We start from the raw sequence: 22,935 nt of genomic DNA, 5'->3' as shown, positions 1-22,935 counted from the left end.
AGCATTCCTTCGGCCACAATTCAAATGCCAGACGAAATACCCGTGAAGGACTTACAAGACGAAGACAACTCCACCAGATAGGCTACTCAAGAAGAACCAGCCATAGCAGGCATGCCCCCCACAAAAACACGAAAGCGCACCCCAACACCAACCGCTGGCGAGTACAAGATCGTGTGTTCACAAGCACACTCACCATTGGGCAAAGCATGGCTCCAAGAGCTAGATGCTTGCATGATCCACTCACGCTTCGCGCCTTCGAGGGTCGGGACTACACCCTCCACTACCACACTGTAGCAACATATGCCGCTCTCCAGGACTCGACAGTCGTGGAAGCCCTTAACTTTTCAGGCTAGAGTAGCAGTTTTCCCATGCCACCTAGGCATGAAGCTGCTAGCAGAATTCCTCAAGACATACAATAGCAACACCAACATTGGTGTCTTGCGTGATGCAGCCGGCAATCCCCACCACTACCAGATCAATCAAGACACGGTGCGGGCATAATTCAACCTGCCAGTGGTGGCAGAGAAATATTCCAAGCAAAAGAATAACCTCGACTCCCTAAAGATGGTCTGTCCCTACAATTGCCACAAGTGCAAAGGTCGCATCCAGTTCACCACCATCTACAAGCTCGAGGTAGAGTGCCCAACAAGAGCCCTGCAATGGCTCACTCAAGTGAAGCACACGGATCATCATCTTGCTGAGAATGGTGAACCTTTAGGTGACAAACTGGGCTGACTACTACTGCAACCAAATGAGAGATGATCTCAGCACCCACGGGGACATCATCGGTAACCAAATGTTGTACATGCAGGTCCTTTATTACCTGAAAAGTTAGCATCTGCCAATTGGCTTCGGTCACCGAGAAATCTGCCATCGGTCCCTTACAAACCAAGCAAGAAGAGATGGAAACAAGGCCTAAGAGAGCAAGGACAACACCAAGTGCCACTTTGGTCACCCAAGTGCAACCGGAACCAAGTCAGCCGCTCAACCAATATGAGGAAAGCCAATTGCACGAATTTGTGCAACGACAACTACACATGTAGCGCGGTTAGGTCCTCAAGATAAGGGCAAACAGATGTAAGGAGGGCCTATTCTCATTGAAGACCTCCAGGGCAACGACATCATCAAAATCGGCCTCCATATAGAAGCCAAAACTACACTGACAACCCCATTGCACCCTTCGTCTTAGTCTCCACCACCCCTCAGGAGACAACATCCTTCGCCACAGGCACCTCTTCCACGCCATGGGCAGGCCTAGTAGAGGCCATACAATTTTGCAACGTGCCCCAATACAGGGCAAACGGAGGCTATAGCCATATGATGGTAGAACAGTTGTCATGCACCGACGTCATGGAGATGAACCTCTTTGAAGCCATGGCACAATTGCCGCAAGTCGCCCACACAATCTTACAAAGGAGGCAGGAGCAACAAGCCTCACAACTCTCCTCCAACCTCATCCAAGTCCACCAGCTCTCGACACAGGAAAGCCAGTCGACAATGGTCGCAGCTCAATGGGCCATGCCACACCAAATTGAGCCAATGAATATCGGGCTAAGGTGGAAGAGCTTGAGCTCACTCTGACGAAATTCAAAGATGACCTCGCCCAGTGAATCCCTGGTCTTGATGTTTATGGAGCAGGCGGAAAAGGCAGAGTCAGTCCTGCGCACGATGCTGGAGGAGCAAGCACAAGCAAAGCAGCGGTACACCTGCACCTAGGAGACCCACGACCAACAAATTCGCTCCCTATAGGATCTCCTGGCACATGAGAGGAGCCTCACAGTCTCTCTCCAAGAAGAAATCGAAAGACAACGCGCCACTGGCTACACGGAGGAGTCAAGGTTGGAAGACCACGAGCAATAAGAGTTCATGATGTACCGGGAGTTGTTTGCACAGTTAGCCACGTATACTCTTGCACCATGCACCATCACCCAAACCCTCCAAATGCACTTCGATGCACTCCGTGCACAAAACCTTACCTTTCACCTAGACCTCACTACTCCACTACTACCCAACGCCCTTCAAACTATTCTCTGTCATGATCTCGACCACTATCACCCTATCTTAGCCATGCCATATTTTTCTCTTGACCTTTAGCCCACCTCCCTATCTCTTCTCTGCAACTTCGATCTCCAAACCCATCCGCCCATCCCATTCTTCTCAATTTTCAAGGCTGGTGCTGCATCATCACTGAGTCCCTTAATTATCCTACGAACGATGAGGTGATGCAACTCGCAAAGCCCGAGGAACTCTCACGCCGTGGATCTACACTCCTGAAAGTCTGCATGCAGACATAACTTGGATGCAGACCTACGGCCGAGAGTCTTAGCAATCCAAGCTCAAGGACACCTTGCGGCCTACTAGACCACCACCTAACCCCTCGCAATAATAATACTTTTTAATCAGGTGCTAAAAGATCTCCAAGACTCACTTGAGTCCTTGGTGAGCAATTTTGAAACAATTCACATAGCATACCCTAAGGAAATAACCGAGGACGAAGAACAAAATGCAATCACCCTCTTTCATACCATTGCCCCCCCTATAGATATTCCATTATCATCTCCACTAAATCTTGCCCAACCCACCCAACAAGCTACCCAACCTCCTCTCCCTCGGACAACACTACCCGAGTACTTGTCCAATGCCTCCAACACCACCACTGCACAGCACAGACCCTCCCCGTCCATCACCTACAATGCTCCAGTTAGCCTCCCTGATGAGGCATTCAACACGTTGCTCAAAGCAGCACATTTTGTACAAAGCACCGACGCCGCAAACTACAAGTCCCCCAGAGACAAAGCCAATGCCGCTTGCCAATGACGAAGCTCTGCCATCCCCACCAAGGTCTCCTCTTGAAGATGTTCATTAGCATCCAGACTTACAATCCTTCCAAGAGTTACCAGATAGTGCACTACTGCACCATTGGAAGCGCTAGCTCGAGGGCTCCAACCTCCATCTCTACAAAATTATGGAGATACTCCCTCTCACACAGCTCATAACGCAGTCATTTGTTGACGATTGGTGACAAGCGCATACCAAGCACACAAGAGGAGGATACAACCTCGCTCTTGATGCCCCCGTCCCCGTGACCAATGCAAATGCCACTCCAAAGCCCAATTGGCGGCTCCCATTTTTGAAGTTGGAGAAATTTTGGCGCTACTACTGCAATGCGCCAGTCGATCGTCGAGTCCACCCCCTCTACATGCCCATGGAACGATGTTGGACTTGGGCTGCCTTTCGAGCTCTCCAACAACACCCCAATGCGTTATACAATTTTCCTAAGTACAACTTCCCAAAAGAAATGATGTAGGAAGGTTTTTGCTTTCGTCTCCAGTCATTCAACGACACCTACGACTTCGTCCTAGATCTAATTGTCGTCATCACTATCCACTTCAATCGCCTCATCCTCTTACTCCTCTACAATCTTCCCACCCACAGTTGCCCCATCGATGACCGCATTCACAATCTAACCAACTAGATTGTCTTCAACCCCGACATTGGTCCAACTCAGTTCTAGGACCTCCGCCTCTACCTACGCGTCCGCAACCTCCACGGGCATCATCTTTGCACCTACGAGGATATGCATGCCACCCATTTTTGGAAGTATCGCTCGTACCTCACTCATCTCATGTCCAGGCAACTGGATCGCTACGCCATGCTGCAGTCAATCCTCTCCACCACCCTCCTTCGATGCAGTTGACACGATGGATCAGCAACAAGAAAGGGGGCATGTTAACCTCCACAGACTACAGCCGCCAAAAATGCAGGGTAATCAATGAGTAAAGGTGACCAAGCCGAATGATCTACTTAAAGAGGACAAGCTCAAGGGAGTTTGATACCCAAATACACCAAGGTCAATGATTGCAAGTCATAAGTTGCGAGATTGTGTAGTTCACAAAGCATTGTAGACTATGATGATTCAAGTAGATGTGTATGAAGCTGAACGCCCAACTTGAGTGACGTATAGATATTGGGTACGTAAGCCAAGGCACATGGGCCCGTGAGAGAGTCGTGTGGAGTGCACATATCTACAAGCTGGAGAAGTGCAATTAAGCTCTCGTAGGCAAAGTGTAGATTGTGGTTCGCCCATGAAAGAAGCACTCGAATCGACAATTATGCTTTTGTGAACTCAAAAACCGGCTCTGATGAATCAATGGATGGAGACCTGTGTCGCAAGGCTTGCAAGATGGGCCTACTCAAACAGCCAAGCAGCGTAGGTCACGGACGGATGTGCCAGCGGGAGGGGACCATGGGTGGGGGGAAATGATGCTATAGGCTGCCACGTGGATGAGCAATCATTCATGGGGACCACCTGGGACAATAGGCTGCCACCTAAAAGGGATGATAGAGAGGACTTCACGGGACACTGAACACTAGTATAGTGTGCCTCTCTTCCATCCCCAATTCCCAATGGCTTCCCAACGCACAGTCGGTCTCATCGGTCTTGGTTCCCTTTCTCTTCATATCTCTTCTACCCTCTCGCAGCAGGGATTCCATGTCCAATTTTGCGATGTAAGTGCCCCTAGCTTTTCTCGAATTGAATCGGATTCAGTACTACTCTTTTTATCACCTTCAGAGATCGGATCTTTTGCCACGTGAATTTTTCCGGAGATCGCACTCTTGCATTCATCTACGTGAACAATGAAACACTAATATCGTAGGCAACATCGATAAACAATGAACGGACAATGTCCGCCAGGCGAGATACATGATAACAAATGTTGCTCCCTGATGATCGTCCCATGTGCATTTACGTATTAAATATGCTCAACGCTGAGACATATAATGGAATACGATTATCATAATGGTTCGCGAATACCAAAATCTATCCACAGAACGTGGAGATCCATTAAAAATGCATTTTCAGTCAGCTCGCGTCATGCATTATCCGCTTTGTGAAGAATTTAGTTAGCACATGGAAAATGGACGATTTGGCTGAGGGTGTAAGGAGGAAAGACTTGGTAAGTCTCTCAAATTCTATCACCGCGTTTTGTTCCACACCACCTCCATGAGACATTTTCCTGTTGCGCACAAATTTTTATGTCAAGGCTAAATGTGCTCAACACGCTATCAGAAATAAAACTAAAGTATAATTCTAATTGTGGATTTGAGATCTGTAATCTCAATAAAAACGCAGTTACATGGATCTTCACTTATATGTCAGTCTGGGGATTTCTTAACGTGCGACCACAAGTAATGGGAGAAGCACTGACCACTGAAGTCACACCTCTTCTCTATGCAGATATCAGAATCTTCAAGGGAATGTTCCTGGCATTCTAATCTGGTGAAAAATAGTTGCCCTACAGAGGCAGCTACAGGTATTGGAACTCGTTGTCATGTGTCTAGATCTGCATTCTTTTTCTGCCTACGCACCACTGCCACGCCATTCATTCTATTTTGTAGAGCAGTGGTGGAAAGCCATTCTGTCTTCAAAAGAGTAAAATGTGATAAAAATTATTTAAATCTGTTTTGTTTCAGTCTGCCTATCAAACAAAGGAAGTTCTTATTCCTATGTCAGAAAATTTTCTATCTTTAAGATAGAGATCCTTTATGTGTGTTCCAAGACTAAGTGCATATTATGGTAGTTGAGGCTCCATGCTGACACCACAGCAGTCCTTTCCCTTGCTATTTTCCCTTGAGTTCCTGAAAGTAAGGACCTTCAGTGGAGTTCTGCAGTGTCAAGTGCATCGGCTCCATCCATCACCCTCCTTATTCATGTGGGGAATTTTCTTAATGGGACTTTCTAAGACAAGGTCTTGATCTGGCAGGCAGCCAAAGAGAGAAAAGAATGCCATTTACTTTGGCCCATGAGCACTGCCTCTGCTTGAAGTGCATGGCAAAGGGAACTTAGAGGGCGGGGGGTGGGGGTGGGGATGGGGGCGCGATTATAGACAATGACATTGCCAAGGAAGGGGACATTGTTGACATAAGGAAGAGTACTGGTGACGAGGATGTTCCTCTTCTTGGAGGGGGAAATTTGATCTCGCAGGCTGGCATTGTGAGAGTGGCTTGGAATTTTCCACCTGTTATACTGAACTGGTGTATTCATGCAATGCACAAAGGTTTAGAAAGAATCACTTTGAAGATTTGTTCCTCCTTGATGTGTCTCTCTTTTTTCCCTCTATCAGGCATGCTTATAGTTGGCCAACCATTGTAAAAATGTGTATATACTGTCTTTATTTGAGTGCCACACTCATCGGTCCTGTCAGCAATCATCACCACGCTCTGAGACTTTTAAGTATGCTATCTAGGATCGTTTGATGGACAAAGGGTTGGCATGTGATGTTATGTCACATTTTGGAAATTCGGATCAATGGAGGAATGATGCATTCTATGTGGCGTACATGATTGTGTGCAGGAATGTTGGATAAAAACTGAAACAAGGACACCAAGAACTGCAATTCAGAGAAGCATCTTTATCTGCATGTGGATTGGCTAGAATACAGTTGCTGAATAACTTTTAAGGGGTGGACTGCTTTCTGAATACAGTGGAAATGAGGCTTATACCTCTGGCAGCAAGAACTCAAGGGGTGGGAGGGGCAATATTAATCAATCTAGCCTACTATCTTATGTTGCCGTGACCTGATCAGCCTCGTTGTATGTGTTTACGCTGGCTAGAGAGTGTATGACAATAGTATTAGCATAGCCTTTGGGGTGGACGGGGGGATAATGGTCTTCAGGCTGCCCAACTCTGGTTCACCTGACTGGCCTCTTTCTAGGTGTAAGCTTGAATCAAGCAAGAGTGCGACAATAGTATAAGACTGGCCGTCAAGTTCATTCAATTGGGCTGAACATCCAATCAAATCGATTCAAGCAATTGAAGATAATTCAGTTCATCACACATAAAATAGAAAATATAAAGCATTATAGAAAGTTGACTCTGTTGACTTCTATTCCCTCTCTCTCTCTCTACACACACACACACACACATCTTTTGGGTAATAAGAACTATTCATTAGAAACGATATACATTCATAGCTGTCTCAAAACCAGAGAGCTACTACTTAGAACTAAAAACAGTAGTAAAAGACTTCTAACTGGGCCAAAGGAAGGTTTCCAAGAGAATGTGCATCTTGGAGGGATCAATGGAAGGACGAACGGAAGAAATGATAAATATCCGACCGAGAGCATGATATGACGGCAACAAAGTCCAGTAACGGCACCAACAGAAGAACTAGAGAAATATCTGCCAAATAACCAAAACCAAAGGACATCCTCGGAAAACGAGCACAAAGACCAGCTCTCAGCCTGCCTCCTGGCCTATGGAAAAGAAAGGACACAACCCTGACCATCCACTACATCATCTCCGTAGAAATCCCCAGGTGGTTCAGAAAATACGCTTTTCGAGGCTGAAGATGTGCCAAAGGAGATGCAAAACACCCGGATCCAGTGCATACTCTGCAAACAGAGGGTGCTACTAGGATCCGGAGGTTGACCCAACCAATGCAAATGAGCCAAAAGTTGCTGCCAACCATGTATAAGGCGAGGAGAGAAAGGATAGCCAGGAATCAAACACACTGCACAATCCAAAGATGTACATGCATTGGCCAAGTTGATAGTGTCCAATAATTCAGCTTATGAAATAGCTGCTTATGCTTGGGCACTGATGACGACATAAGTGTTGCTTTGCTTGCTAAGTATGTCTTCCTTTTGTTTTTCATAAAAGTTTTTGTTTACCTGTTTTTTCTTCTCTTTCATTTTCTCTTTTATTTTCTTTGTAGATTTTTGATCTTTAGAACAACAAAAATTCTAAATTTGTATGATTGGACTTATTCTAGTCTTACAAAGGTATATATATGAAATAGCATTTGTAATGCCCAAATTCTCTCTTCTTCTTTCTGCAAAACTCAAAGGATGATGTTAGGCATCTCATGCAAGCCTTGGATCTGTTTGGCCTTGCAGCGAGGCTGAAGAAAAAATTTCAGCAAATCAGAACACATGCACACTTTTTTTGTGTGAATCTTTTGGGTGAAATCCATGCTTTTCATATTACAAGGGGTAGTCTCCAAAGGGGAGACCAACAATTACAATATCAGAGGATTTCATTGTATGACAAGTAAACAGTGTAATCTATCTGACGATCATAAAAAGATTGCCGGAGTGACATGCAGAAATAGTAGAACATGGAAGGAGGCTCTCCAAAGATGGAGGCGCTGTTGAAGAAATAACAGGAAGTACTGTTGAGCGGCTCGAGCTGAGCGGGTGAGCTCCCCCTCCGTCCGCGAACCTGTGGTCTGGCTGCCCCGCTGCCTGCTCCCCGTTGCTCCCGTTGCTCCTCCGCCCCGCCCCTTCTGCCCTATCGCCTCCCCTCCGCCACCTTTCCGCCCCGCAGCCCCTCCCGCGCTGCTCCTCTGCCCCCGCACTCTGCCCTTCCTCCTCCCCGCCATCTATCCCCTCCGCCCTCTTCTCCGCCCCTCTTTCCTCCCCCGCGGGCTCTCTTCACTTGCCTCCTCTCCGCTCCTTCACTCCCTCCTTCTCTCCTCCCCCTTTCTTTCCTTTTACCTCCCTTCCGCCCTCTCCACCTCTTTCCTTCGCCTCTTCGCCTCGCCTTCGCTCCCTCGGACGTCCTTTTCCCTCACCCCGCCCCCTTTTTTCTCCTCTTCCTCCTTGGAGCGGGAGCATTTGTGCTTGTTAAGGCGAAATAAAATCTTGGTGGTGAATGAACCTTGGTCTGGCCAAAGGGGCTCTATGGCAGCACCCTCGAATCTCACAGCCGTTAAGGTTCTTTTTTGCCCAGCTTGCAGAGGGCAGTGGTAGGGCGGACAGTGGACATCCTTTTGATCCAGGAGCATATGTTCTCAGCAGCAGACATCAGACGGCGTCACCATCTTCTCCCAGGGAGAGGTCCGGAGGTGTGGTCCCCTACAGTAGGACGGAGCGGAGGGGTTTGCATCTCGGTCTCACAAACTTTGGCTCCAGAGGTCTACGATCAAGGTGAGCTTATCTCAAGACGGGCAGTTTGGATGGGTGAGGACGGGAGAGTCTAGGATTGGGATCCTAAACGTGTATTCCCCAGCATGCAAACAACACCGCCCGGCCTTTTGGAGGAGGCTGTCAAAGTGTCTTCCGGATGTAGACTCTTGGATTGTTGGAGGAGACTTCAACAACCTGGAGTTTGGGGAAGACAAGCAGGGTGGTGCCTTCTTCTCTAAGATGCTAGCAACAGAGTGTAGCACCTGGGAGCAGTTCATTTTCATGATTAGTGGCAAGGACCCGTGGCGAGAGCCAGATTTCAGCAGGATACATGGCAGCCTCCTCTTCTCTTTCGGACAGAGGAGACACGATGGAATGCTTGAGAGACTAGACCGTTTCTACATTGGGGATTGGGCACTGCACAGAGGCGGCTCTACCGGGATTTTGGCAAGTACTAGGATGTCAGACCACTCTCCCGTAGTACTTCACGTAGATCAGCCCCGCCGAGGTCTCCCCCAAAAGGGGTCCCGCATTCCAGAGGACCTCCTGCAAGACGAGGAGATCCAGCAGGTCATGGCAGGGATTTGGGAGCAGTCAGAGATAACACCAGGCGAGGGCTGGGCTTCGTGGGTGGCCAATGCGATCCAGAGGAGTAGTGAGGAGTTATAGGCTCACGCCCTTAAGCGGAGGCAGACGCTTCATGAGCGTGGGCGGGCTTTGAGGAGAGACCTCGCCTCCATAGAGCGGCTCAGGGAGCAGGACCTAAGTTCTCAGTGGCTTAGCGACAAATTTGAGAGCGCTTGCCTTGAGCTTCAGGACACGGAGATTCGGTGGGCTGAGTTCTCCTATCACTCTTGCCGGGCCCGGTGGGTACAGCAAGGGGACAGAGCAGTTCTTCCAGACCACTGGGCCCCGACGATTGGCAGGCACACAGCTGCAACGTCTCCAGGATCCGCAGGGCATCATGCACACTGACCCGTAGGAGATATAAGACCTGACCACAGGTTTTTACAGCCAGCTCTTTCAGATGGAGAGGATGACTCTAGCTGGTATTGTGGCCTGAGAGGTAGTTTGGGATCACGTTCCGACAGTAGTCTCACAGGATCTATGCAGCAGGCTAAAGGAGCCTTTCACGAATGAGGAGCTCTGGGAAGCCCTCAAGGCTCTCCCAACCTTGAAATGTCCTTGCGAGGATGGCTTGACTCCGGCCTTCTTCTGGAACTTCTGGGAGATTATCTCGACCCCCTTTCTGACTAGCATGCCATGAGATTTTCGACACGGGCTCCCTCCCTAAGTCCTTGAGCAAGGGGTGGATTTGTTTGATCCCGAAAGGGGGAGAAGGTCAGACACCCAGCAATGGAGACCTATCACTCTGCTTGATACTGCTTACAAGATCCTCGCCAAGGTCTTGAGCTTGCGGTTATAGCCCCATCTTACTGACATCATTCACGACACACAGACAGGGTTCGTCCAGGAGCGCAGTATCCTTGACAACATCTACACATTCTGAGAGGCAGTGGATTGGTCCAGGGAGGAGTCACAGCCACTGGCCGTCCTTCTCTTGGATTTTGAGAAGGCCTATGACAGGGTGGAGTGGTCCTTCCTGAAGGGCACTATGCGAAGATTGGGTTTCTCAAACAGATGGGTGAGAGGAGTTTTTGCGCTTTATGCGGGGAGCTCTAGCTTTCCCCCTCTTTCGCTTGGTCCGCCAGGGCTGCCCACTCACTCCCTTCCTCTTCTTGTTCGTGTGATAGAGGCTTTGGGCTACTACTTGAGACCACAGGTGGCGGGCCTCACAGGGTTGAGGCTCCCAATCAGTCAGGAGGAGGAATTGCTTGTCTTCGAGTTTGCAGATGATATGGCCTTGTATGTTGAGGGCACCACAACAAGTTTGGAGAGAGTCAGGGGAGCCCTAGCTATCTATTGCGAGGCCTCGGGTGCGCGGATCAATTGGACAAAGTCTATAGGTTTCTTCACGGGCTATGAGGAGACACAGAAGATTCATGAGTGGGGGAGTGACTTTGGCTTCAAATGGATCCCGCGGGGCCAGACAGCGAGATATCTCAATTGCCAGGTTGGTATTGACATTACAACAAAGCAGCAGATCGTCCTGGTCCTTGAGAGTGTTCGGTGCAAGCTTCTCTACTGGAGCTCGGCCAGGCTCTCCCTAGCAGGGCGTGCCTTAGTGGCAAACCAGGTCCTTCTTGCCACGGCCTAGTATATCGCCTCCTGCTGGTGCTTTCACAGAGGATGCATTGGGCAGCTCCGACGATTGGTTCGGAACTTCCTTTGGGCAGGATCGGACGGCACGCGGAAAAACTAGACCTCGGGTTGCTTGGCAAACGATGATCATGCCGTAGGCACTGGGAGGCTTGGCCACTTCGTCACACACAACGAACCCACAGCCAAAATTCCTAGAACCCGTCACCCCAATCTGCTCAGCCTCAAGCTCTTCTGTCGCCTTGTCTGCGACCCTCCCTTGCTTCCTTTCAAAGCTCCCCCAGCTTCAAGTGAAGTCCAGACCCCTCCTGCTTTCAGTGTCAGCTTTCCCTCTAGAACTCTGCCATCTGTATCGCATCACCACTCTAGAAGCTCCCTTTCTCTATCAAAAAGAGTCCCCCTTCAGCTCAGCGCGATCCCTTCTTGCGCTGCCTCTGAGCTCATGTCTTCCCTGCGAGCTCATGCCTTCTCCTCTGCTCACGAAGCTCCCCCGAGTTCCTCTCTCTCCATCACGGTCCCCTTCCTAGACCCTTCTTGGACCCTCTCAGTGCTAGCCGCCAACTTCACGTTCATCCAGCTCTCACAATCCAGAACCTCCAAGATTCCAATCACGTAGCCACGTTGCATGCTTCCTTTTTTATCATAGCCACGTCATCACCTTATTTTCACCACTCTCTCAATCTCTTTTCAAACCTTAGACCAAGGTCATTAGTGCCTACATTCTAACCTTAGGCACACCAATGCATGCCACAAGCTCTAGCATCTAATTGCCCACCGACCATCCACATATGATGAACTCCTGATTCAATGGATTTACAAGACAACCACAATCAACACCGTCACAATCTGAATACCATGCTTTGGATTGCCTGCTGCAACCACACTGCTTTTCATCATCTCCCAAAAGTCCCCGTAGAGGTATCTACCATCTCAAGAAGGTATATCATCAGTGTGGAGTCCTTTATGAGGGTGTCCATAACTCATATCCACCACCAACTAGCTATGTACATAGCTATGCACCTTCCCATCAACATGCAACAAGTGAAAATCATTTTTACTTTTTTATCAACACATCTCTAGCAACCCTTTCTTCTGCTGTGACATTCATGTCCAGCAGCTAAAAGAAAAAAAATCAGCAAACCACCTGGATCAAAAACAAAGCAAGCTTGTACTCTATGCCTCTGCCTTCCTTTTCCCGGATCAAAAGGATAACTTTGAACCCTCCACTGCTAGATATGCTGTTGGAAAGGTCACCTTACCATCTGTAAGCCCCCAAATAAGGAGAGCATGGGGGAGGGAGACCTAGGGCAGGATGTGCCCAAAGAGAGATTACCTGGATGTGTGAATCTGGGACAGATCTGGAGCATCAGATCTGGAGCATTCATGGTTGGCGGGGTGTCCCAGGTAAAAGGCACGATGACATCAGCAATTGTATGGAACTGTATGGCGCTGGAGAAGAGCCTGGCAGAGGGCAGAACCAGCAGGACAGAAAGGTGCTGACATGGCAGGGGATGGAGCAGCACATGGCAGCCCATATGGAGGGCTGGTTGGGCTGGGCAAAGCCAGCCAACCAGGCCCTATCTAGGGCTGGCCAAGGGTTCAGCCCTTGCATGGAAGTGTGGGACCAAAAGCCCCGGGATCAGAGGACCACACCATTGGTGGGACTCTGGATCTATCTATTTTGTATTGTGTCCATAGTTTTGGACGGAAATATATTATTTTGGTGGTTTCTCTATCTGGCTGGTTCATTGTCTATTGATGAGTCTGCACATCTAATCTATGTGACGCACATTAAGTAAAGAAGTTTGTGATTCTACACCCCACACCACACTGTGTGAGCTCCTGGGCATTACTATAAGTCTTCTGCTGTGCGTACCCTCTGTTGGGTCATTTCTAACATATGCATAATCCACCATCCCCCTGGATCGAAAGGAATCAACAACACACCAAATTGATGTAGCCACCAGCTCCTTCCATATACCCACATTTTCACTAAGCCTCGAGGATCCCATAGCCAAGACATCACACAACTCCACTAGCTATTAGCCATCACACTTGTATCATGAGTCTTGCTCAACTTCACATGAGCCACATCTTTTGAGGTCACTATCTCACACATATATCTCACGGGAACAACCAGCTCATAATTTGTGATTAGGGAGTTTGCAACATACCCTATTGCCTCAACCTTATAAGCTGCAAAACTTAACCCATCACATGAATTATCAAGATCACCTAGGAGCAAACAAACATCCTTCCCATCTGAAGAGTGCTCAAACATATCAGCACACTCTTTGCTATGCATCAGGTCTTCACTGACAAATTCATTCGCTGAACAATCATGAAAAGTACACATTTTCTTGTCATTACCAACCACACATGCAAAATCCATGAGGGTATCATCAAGTAAAGCATCTAGCTGATCATCAACCACACTATCACTACCATCCTGCTCAACATGCATACCAGTGTCTACATTCTTTTTTGAAGAGATCAATGCTAACATATCATCTAGTGCATCATCCAGAATGCAATCCAACTCATCATCTGAATCACCATCATCCTGTAAACACTGAATCTTAACCTCATCATACACATCAAGGTCCGCATGCACACAATCAACACTTGCTAGTCCCACCCAAATTAAGAGTTTTAACTGCAGGTCTTTTACTTTATCAGTAATAGCCATATCAGCTTCATCACTATCAAACATGATTGAGCTCTCATCTTCACTGCTAGTTTCACACCTCTCTTCCTCACTTGCTGAACCTGAAATCTCAGCCTCTTCGGTATGCACCATCATAGTGTCAACAACACACTGATTGCATTCAGCCATATACTCCTTCCAAGCCTTGTCTTCAAGTGGCTGCATATCTGCTGCAACATGACCAGCCATCATATGCACATTGTCACACAACACTGGAGCATGATCATCATCTACCACTATACATAAAGACTTATCCTTAGCTGCCTTTAATGGGCTCTCAACGTTTCTGCCATCTGTGGCAGCAACCCCTTCACTGGGGCTCCCCTCTGCCACCTCACACAGATCTGGTTGAGCAACACCCTCCTCCATAGCAACTGACAAGCCTCCATTCATAATAAGTGTAATGATTTCCAGCTCCCCTACATCATCAACTCTATATGCATCCGGTTCCTTCAACAGTGAAGACAACTGTCTCTCTTCCTCTGATGAGATGTTTTCTTCCTCTATCTCACTCTCTGTCTCTTCGTCTGTGACTGTCTCCTCAGGTTCTTTTTCCAATTCCAGCCTACAGCTCATATTGCACTGCATGGGTACAGACATAATCTCTGGTATGGTCTCCATTCTGATCAGGCTAATTGCCTTTCCTTTCCCCTTATCCTCCCATCTCACACCATTGGTACAAAGCTGATTTAGATCTTTCACCTCCATACTGTAGTCACTTGGTCTATCATTTGTTCTCTGCTGCTCAGGATAGACATCTCCCCCTGCCCTTTCTGGCTTATCACAGTGAGGGCTGATATGTCCCCACTCCCCACAATTCCACCATTGGATATTGCTGATATAACCTCGTCCTCTACCTGCACCAGCTGAACTTCCTTCTCCTCCATCCATAGCTTCTCTCCTGTTATTCTGACCTCTGCCTCTTCCTGCAGTCTCCATCCAATTTAGGCTAAGTGTTTTCATAAGCTCCACAGCTTCATGCAAGTCTTTTTTCAGGGAATCATCCTGCACAGGAACAGACAACCGCTCTCTCTCTGCATAAGCCTTTATTATTTCTGGGCTACCGACCAGGGTTTTGGGCTCTTCATGCATGCCCAACTGCCTCGATCTCTTGACTTTCCGCTCCTTCTCTCTGGCCACTCTGATAGCATCCTCAAAACTATCAATATTCCTCAGCTCCACCTTCAAACGGAGTGAAGGCTTCGGGCCTGAAATGAAGTGGTCTTTCTTAATCATCTGAGGAGACACATCCGACACAAGAGCTTCACACCAGAGACTCCATAATCTCCCAAACTGGCTCCTGCTCCTCCTCCTGTCTCACTTTGCATAGCTCGTTCCATACTTCATTGGGGCTTTTGGCCTGAGGTGACATTCACTTCATGAGAGGGAGAGGACACTGAGGGAAGATTAAGCTTGGCCTCCCAGTGGCTTGCGAACAAATGTGAGAGTGCATGCTTTGATCTAGGGGCCACCTAGATCCGTAGAGGAGAGTTCTCTTATCACTCCTCTAGGGACGTTGGGTCCAAAAGGGGTTAGGATGACCAGGCAATTCTTCCAAACCACTGGGCCATGGTCAGCAGAATAGGGACATAGCTCTAAAGGCTACGTGGTGAGAGTGTCCAGATCCGCTTGGACCCTTAAGAAATGTGGTAAGAAATGACCACAGGTTTTTTACCGCCAATGTTCCAATGAGAGGAGGGGACGTCATAGGCTCTTGCAGCCCGAGATTCGGTGTGGGTAGATACTCCCACAGTGTCTCTTAAAGCATGAGTAGACAATTGGATGCCCCTTTTACAAGGAGAAGCTCCTAGGGCCTCAAGGCCCTCCATAGCAAAAGTGCCCAGGAGAGGATGGCCTTACCCTGGCTTTCTTTAGGTGTTTTTGGGAGTGCATTCATTCTCTCTTGGGGCTGGCCTTCTAGGAGATTTTCGATTCCAGTTTGCTCCCCCTAGTCTCTTGGTCGAGGTTTGATTTGCATGATCCCAAAAGGGGAGATCGTTGTAATATCCGTCTGTGGCACCCAATCACCCTTTTGGACACCGCTTACAAGATCTTAGCTAAGGTCATAAGCTTGCAGTTGCGCCCGCATCTTGCTAATATTTTCCATGACACTAGGACAAGTTTTGTGTAGGAGCACAACATTCTAGACAACATCTTCATCTTTTGGGATGCAGTGGATCGTGCTCGGGAGGAGTGTCAACCTATCACAGTTCTTCTCTTGGATTTCGAGAAGGCTTATGATAGGGTGGAGTGGCCTTTTTTGGAGAGCACCATGAGGAGGATGGGTTTCTTAGAGCGATGATTGAGGAGGTTGCAGCCTTGTATATGGGGAGCACAGGGTAGATGCTTATCTGGGGCCACATAGGGGAGGCTTTCCCTCTTTCTCACTCAGTGCAGCAGGGATGCCCTCTACCTCTGTTTCTTTTCCTCTTCATGGCAGAGGATAAGCTTCTAAACTCGGAGTTTACAGATGATACAACCCCTTTTGTGGAGGGCATGGCAAAAAGCCTAGAGGGAGACCGTTGTCTCTTAAGCTGCTAGGCATCGGGGACCAGGATCAAGTGGACCAAATCAGTCAGCTTTCTCATGCTACCAAAGGTTCTTGGGACCTATTAGGAGCCTTTATGATCTGCTGCAGTAAAATTTGTATTGGATCCTTTGCTATATGCATTGACCTGTTGCAATCATTTCAAGATTGTGTTGGGCAAGCATGTCCCTAATTCTAAAAGGGGCACATTTGTAATCAACGTACTTGATGGTTGTGACTTTAAATCTCTTTTGATGCCTATGGCTTCCTAATGGAAGTCCACATGTCTCCTACTGAAAGCTGTCAGTCCTATGCATTCATTAACAATATCCTAGGGTCAACTGAGGGGTTTCAGGATGAACATCTAATCCAAATTGTATTGTGAATAGTATCATAAAGTAAGACTGTTTGATACACGAGCAAAAAAATTAAATTATGCTCAATTTGGAGTATGCAAAAGTTTCTCTCGACAGTTTTCCTTTTTTTGCAAAAGCAATAAGCAACATCTACTGTACTCTGGAGCATGTGTGAACAGGTGCAGCAACCCTTGTTTTGGTGGTGGTCAATGCTGAACAAGTGGAAACAGTTCTCTTTGGTGACACAGGAGCCATCTCAAGTACAATTTCTATTATTCTTCTTTTGTACTTCATTTTTAGGTCACATAGATTGTCCTTGCAGTCTTTTCCACAAATGCATTCATGATATGTGATGGCGATTGGTCTTTGCAGCGGTTGCTGAAGCAACTCCTATTATCCTTGCTGGGACTTTTTCACCTACATATATTAAAAGTCTGGCAACAAAATTATCAGGCATGTGCATCTTTATTCGCTTTTCTCATTTAAGTCAGTGGTTGATGTTAGTATAATAATTGATCCCTTTTGGTATTGTTATGTCTTGTAATCAGAGACAACAATTCTTGCAAGAATGCATTGACATGGCTAAGAGTGGAATTTTTTTTCTTGTGATACTTACAAGCGTTTTCAAGGAAGAGATCTGTGTGTATGATTCATACTATTTAGCTAGTTCGAGTCATACATATAAGGTTGTAGTGGTGCAATTGGTGTCAAACCATTTTGTTGTATTAGAAGTGGTCTCTTTTTTCTGGTGCCTCTTTACCTTTGTGATGTATTCATGCCTGCTGTTAGATGTATTCTTACGCATTTAGCATTTGACTGGCTGTGTAACACCACCGAGCCACAGTCAGGGGAGCAAAGGATCAGCAAAGGGCTTCCGAAGGATCAGGACAGCATGGCAACAGCAGCTTGCAGATGAGAGTTTGTCTGGGATCGGTTTCTGTCTTTAAATCATGCTATTTAAGGTTTGGTTCAGGTTGCAATTGCCTATGAGTTGAAAGTGAAGACCAGTGGCAGCAGATATCGGCGCAGAACTTTAAAACATGAGAAATGTGCCAAGGAAAATAGAAAGAGGAACCATCTTTTGTTTCGAAAAGTGCTTTTGAAGCACTTGTTAATCAAGAAACCTGATGAATGGATTCAGACTCATCAGGATTCTCTTGATGACATTGAAATAAAATAGGGCTGGTCACAGGCTTTTGATGATGAAATCAACAAGGGGGATGACATGGTAGCTGATCTTTTGGATGAAAATTATCTGGAGGAGGAACCACCTCAGGTAGGACTAGAGAGCAAGATTTCAAACTACAGAGTAAAGCTGTGGCAATTAAAGAAAACAAAAGAAACAACAAAAAGATGCTCGTATGGAGAGCTCCTGCTGAGCCGCCGCGCCCCCCCAGGCTTCCCTGCTGCCTCGCCCCGTCCGCCCCTTTTGATCCCCTTCTGCAGTCCCTCGCCCTCCCCGCCGCACTCCGCCTCTGCTGCCTCCCCCTCTGCTCACTGCGCCCCCGCCAACCCCGCCCGCTCTGCTCCCATCACCCCCGCCTCCCGTCACCCCCGCCTCCTGTTACCTGTGCCAGCGCCACCTCCACCTTCGCCCCCCACCACCTCCGCCTCTTCTGCCTCCTCCTCCTCTCCCTCGCCGGCTCTCCTCTCCTGCCTCCTCTACACCCTCTTGCCCTCTCCTTCCTCCTCCTCTCCCTCCTCGCCTTCTCGTCCCCCCTCTTCCACTTCCATCCTTGTCCCCTCCTTGTTCCCGCATCGTCTCTGCCTCCCCCTCTGACGCTCTTCCTCACCCTTCCTTTTTTCTTCTTCCTTCTTGCAGTGGGAGCATTTGTGCTTGTTAAGGCAAAAGAAAACCTTGGTGGTGACCCTTGGTTTGGCCAGAGGGGCTCTATGGTAGCACCCTCGAGAATCCCACAGCTGTCAAGGTTCTTCTTTCCCCAACTGACAAGCAATTGGTACAGCAAGCAGTTCAGTCCCTCCAGGACAAGGCGCTTGTGGGCAGAATTGTGGGCCTAATGCCTACATGGAGACAGGTGCAAGAGTGGATCCAGGCGAGCTTGGCATTAGAGGGAGACCACATCCAAAAGGTCACCATCTATGGACGAGGCATTTTCCTCATCCAGCTGAGCTCCCCCGACACTGCCTCGACACTTGTGGAGCAGAGCCCCATCCTCCTTGGCCCACATCTTGTTTTACCTCTTTCCTTGGTATCATGGGTTCACAGTGGAGGACATGGATACGACACACCATGTTCCACATTTTCTGGTTACACTCCGCTTCCTAGTGCTCCCCAAGGAGTATCGAGCTATCCTCCCTTCCATTGGTCGGGCATTTGACACAGTGCTCGAGCCCCCGCTAGAGTTGGCCGCCTCAGTTCTAGTAGATGGAGTCCCCAGGATCAGACCAGTGGTTGAGAGCCCAGAGTCCCTCCCTAAGTTGATCCTTCTCGAGACCCTTGAAGAGGGCACACTTTGCCAGAGGATGGAGATTTTTGGGTTACCAGGCTAGTGTCTTCGGTGCAGACAGATGGGTCACCTCGCCTGTTATTGCTCCCGTGGCCTCCCTCATGCATCTCCCCTCCCTCGTCCGCAGAGTAGACAGAGTCAGCAGGCCCAAGTCTAGCGTCCTCTCAGGCAGGAACAACAGCAGTCTCAGACCCCATGGGTTACCCCCTCAAAAGGGGATTAGACCCAGGTTAAAAAGAAAAAGAAACCAAGCAAGCAGGCCCACAAGCACCGCAGGTAGAGGGCCAATCACAGAGAGAGGGACAGGGTTGAGCGAGAGGCCTCAAAGGAACAACAAGAGCCACCTCCTCCAGCGGCAGGGACCACTTCCCATCCAAACGATCCTCCAGCTTCGGAGGTTCAGCCTCCGCACCCATCCTTGCAGCAGTAGCGAGCCCCAAGAGCTTTAGATGCGACAATGGCGAAAGTCGCAGATGCTAGCCCGACAGGAGCCGCGGAGGAGCCGATTCAGAGCCCCGACGAGCTTGATTAGCAGGGGGCCTGAGGTCGTTTTTATCCCTCCTCCTCCCCCTCCCCTTCCCCCCCCCCCCTCCCCCTCCCCCTCTTCCTCTTCACTTCCCCTCCCCCTCTCGGGTTCGCCCCATCCCCTTCCCCCCCCCCAGCCCCCCCTTCTATGGTCACTCTCACCACTCGTCCCCCTCCCTCTGTCCCCCGCATCCCTACCCCTCCCTCTCCCGCCACCCCCCTCTCTACTTTAACAGCAGGTTCTTCCGCTTTGACACCCCTGCCAGCAGGCAAGGCAATGATGACGCCCCCTTCTGCTTCCTCATCGCAGCAGCAGGTCCGTTGAGGGAGGGATTCTGAGGGACGAGGCTAGCAGCAGAGCGTAGCACTTGGGAGCAATTTATTTTCATGATTAGTGGTAGAGACCCGTGGAGAGAGCTAGATTTCAGCAGGACACCTGGCAGCCTTCTCTCTCCTTTGGATAGAGGAGACACGATGGATTGCTAGACAGATTAGACCGTTTCTATGTTGGGGACTAGGCACTACACAGAGGCGGCTCTACCGCGATTTTGGCAGGTACCATGATGTCAGACCACTCTCCAGTGGTACTTCACTTGGATCAGCCCCTACCGAGGTCTCCCCCAGAAGGGGGTCCGCATCCTGCAGGACGAGGATATTCAATAGGTCATGGCAAGGATTTGGGAGCAGTCAAAGATGGCACCATGTGAGGGCTGGGCTATGTGGGTGGCCGATGCGATTCAGAGGAGCAGTGAGGAGCTGCAGGCTCACGCCCTTAGAGGAGCGTGAGCGGGCTTTGAGGAGAGACCTCGCCTCCATAGAGAGGCTCAAGGAGCAGCACCCAGTTTCTCAGTGGCTTAGTGATAGATTCGAGAGCGCTCGTCTTGAGCTTCAGTGTAAGGAAATGTTGTTAATTTGAGCGACTTTTAGTGTGTTCGTATTGAGTTCTAAAGTAGTACTATACTACTTTATATCCTAGAGTGCCATGTGTTACTATGGGACTTATCCCATATACATTTGACACTTAGAGTGTGTGTGTGTCTATCCTATAAAGGCATTGTACATTCTCAAAGAAATCAAGCCTCAAGCCTTTCTTGATCATGTAAGTGCTTTGCTTTGGTTGTACATTACTTTCTAGCATTCTTTCATTTCCATTATGTTTGCCTAGTCTTGCTTCTCTACTTTCCTTTCCATTCCATGTCTGGCATCTTCATATGGTATCAAAGCTAGGCTAACTTCTAAGAGGTTGAGGTAAGAGGTTGAGGACATTGAAGCCTCTCTCCCTCATTCCCCTTGGAGAACTGCCTTCTCTATTCCATTTTTGAGCTCCACTCCTTCTCCACTCCGGCCTCACCAACAATGGCAACTCAGCTCAGCTCCATGGTTCGTGGCAGCTCCCTGCTCAGTCCCTAGGCACCACTCCTTTGCCATTCCACTCAGCTCAGCTCCTAGGCGAGGTGCCAACTCCTTTGCTACTGCCCAGCCCGCAGCAAGCAAGCAGCAAGCAGGCCGCCTTGCCTCTGTCCGCATCAAGCAGCAAGCAGCCACCTCTAACAGTCCGCCTGCAGTAAAACAGCCCGCAGCCACTTCTCTGCCCGCCATCAGTTCTGTCCGCCTACAGTTCTGCCCGCCACTGTTCTCTCCCGCCATCTCAGACAGTAGCTCTTCCTCTACTACCGCCATCCATTGTGCCCACCATCTACAGCTGCTCCAATCCTTCCATCACTCTTCTTATCCTACTATCTCTCTAGCTGCCAGCTTTATCAAGTTCATTCACTATGGGTCCGATTTCCACAAACTCTCTACTTGTGGACAAATTCAAGGGGGAAGGATTCCCCACATGGCAAACGAAAGTGCAACTCCTCATGAAGAATGTTTGGGATGCCATCGAAGATGATGAAGGACTTGAGGAATCAACGGAGCCTCAAATACGCAAGATTTGGAAGCAACACAACTCGAGGGCCATCACAATCATTGGGCTTTGCCTAGATGATTCCTTGATTCATCATATCGACTTCAAGTCCAAGGCTAAGGAGATTTGGGCATGCCTCGAGAATATATTTGGTAACAAAATCACCAACTCCAAGGTTTTTTTGAAAATGCAATTTTATAAGTTGAAAATGGAAGAGTGCGATACCTTGAGTGCACATATAGCAAAAATTCAATCTTTAGTTCAATAAGTCTCCAACTTGAAGTGTTTCCCGGATGATGAGGATAAAATGGCTATCCTCATGATGAGTATGGAAGGGATCTCTCGCTTTGAGAATGTCCTTGAAGTACTTCGAATTGCATCGACTACCTTCGAAGATATGATGTCTCTTCTTCTTGAAAAGGATCGCCGCAACATAGAATTTCCATCCTACTCATCGGATACTACACAAGCTCTTGTCTCCACCAGCAAATGGAGACCTAGGCCATCGACTCCACTAGCACCTAGGCCATCGACTCCACGAGCACGAGGAAAGACATTCAAGCCGTTCGAGTGCACATATTGTAACAAGGTCGGTCATACGAAGGACAGGTGCTACCAGAAGCTTGCCCAACAACAATCGAAGGATCATGCCAGTTGGGTGGCATCCGCCACTAGTGATGATGTAGACGAGGATGACCATCCGACACAGGATCATGCTCTCACTGTCTGTCTCCAACATCTAGAGGATGATGGAGATGATGATTTTGCTTTCTGAGCATGATGTATTTGGGTACTCTGCCCTGGGGGTGTTTCCAAAAAATGAACGCAATAAAGGTACTGTGCCTTGGACAGTCCTCCTAAAATGATGTATTTATTTTCTTTTTTTGGTGTGTGCCTCCATGTTCCTCATTAGTCTTTGGAGCCAGGAGGGGATGTACCGTGGAGGCCATATGTTTTGGCTTTGATAGGTCTATTTGTTGGTGCATTGGTCTCCTAGATCTGTGAGTTGATCATGCATCCATGCATGATGAACCTCTGAGCCATGCTAGATGAGCTTTCTATGTTATGCTCACTAGTCTCTGAGCCATGCTCACCTGCCTCTGAGATTGTGTGGGAACCATGTCTGGTTCTAGACCGGCATGCACAGTTTTCATGACTGTCATTATCATGACTTTGGTTCCATTTCTGTAGTCCCTCACCTTTCCTCCATGGGGGGGTGTTAGGAAATGGAGTCAATTTGAGTGACTTTTAGTGTGTTTCTATTGAGTTCTAGAGTAGTACTATACTACTTTATATCCTAGAGTGCCACGTGT

At 48.4% G+C, this 22,935-nt stretch overlaps 1 protein-coding gene across 1 annotated transcript in view; it reads left to right on the top strand.

The window, feature by feature from the left end:
* The first annotated feature begins 4,377 nt into the window (after positions 1-4,377).
* The window catches only part of LOC147901170 (ketose-bisphosphate aldolase class-II family protein), a 386,949-nt gene continuing 368,391 nt past the window's right edge, over positions 4,378-22,935 (top strand). Inside the window, exons 1-4 of the mRNA XM_087375500.1 lie at positions 4,378-4,509; positions 5,240-5,315; positions 16,900-16,980; positions 17,093-17,173. Coding sequence (XP_087231626.1) covers positions 4,408-4,509; positions 5,240-5,315; positions 16,900-16,980; positions 17,093-17,173 — 340 coding nt within the window. The 5' untranslated portion in view covers positions 4,378-4,407. The remainder of the gene's footprint in view (positions 4,510-5,239; positions 5,316-16,899; positions 16,981-17,092; positions 17,174-22,935) is intronic.

This window comes from Dipteris shenzhenensis, chromosome 6, assembly GCF_047967505.1.
Source record: "Dipteris shenzhenensis isolate YYH24624 ecotype China chromosome 6, Dip_SZ_1.0, whole genome shotgun sequence".
Taxonomy (NCBI): domain Eukaryota; kingdom Viridiplantae; phylum Streptophyta; class Polypodiopsida; order Gleicheniales; family Dipteridaceae; genus Dipteris; species Dipteris shenzhenensis.
The sequence above is the reverse complement of the archived record's forward strand: the minus strand, read 5'-3'. Positions and strand labels throughout refer to the sequence as shown.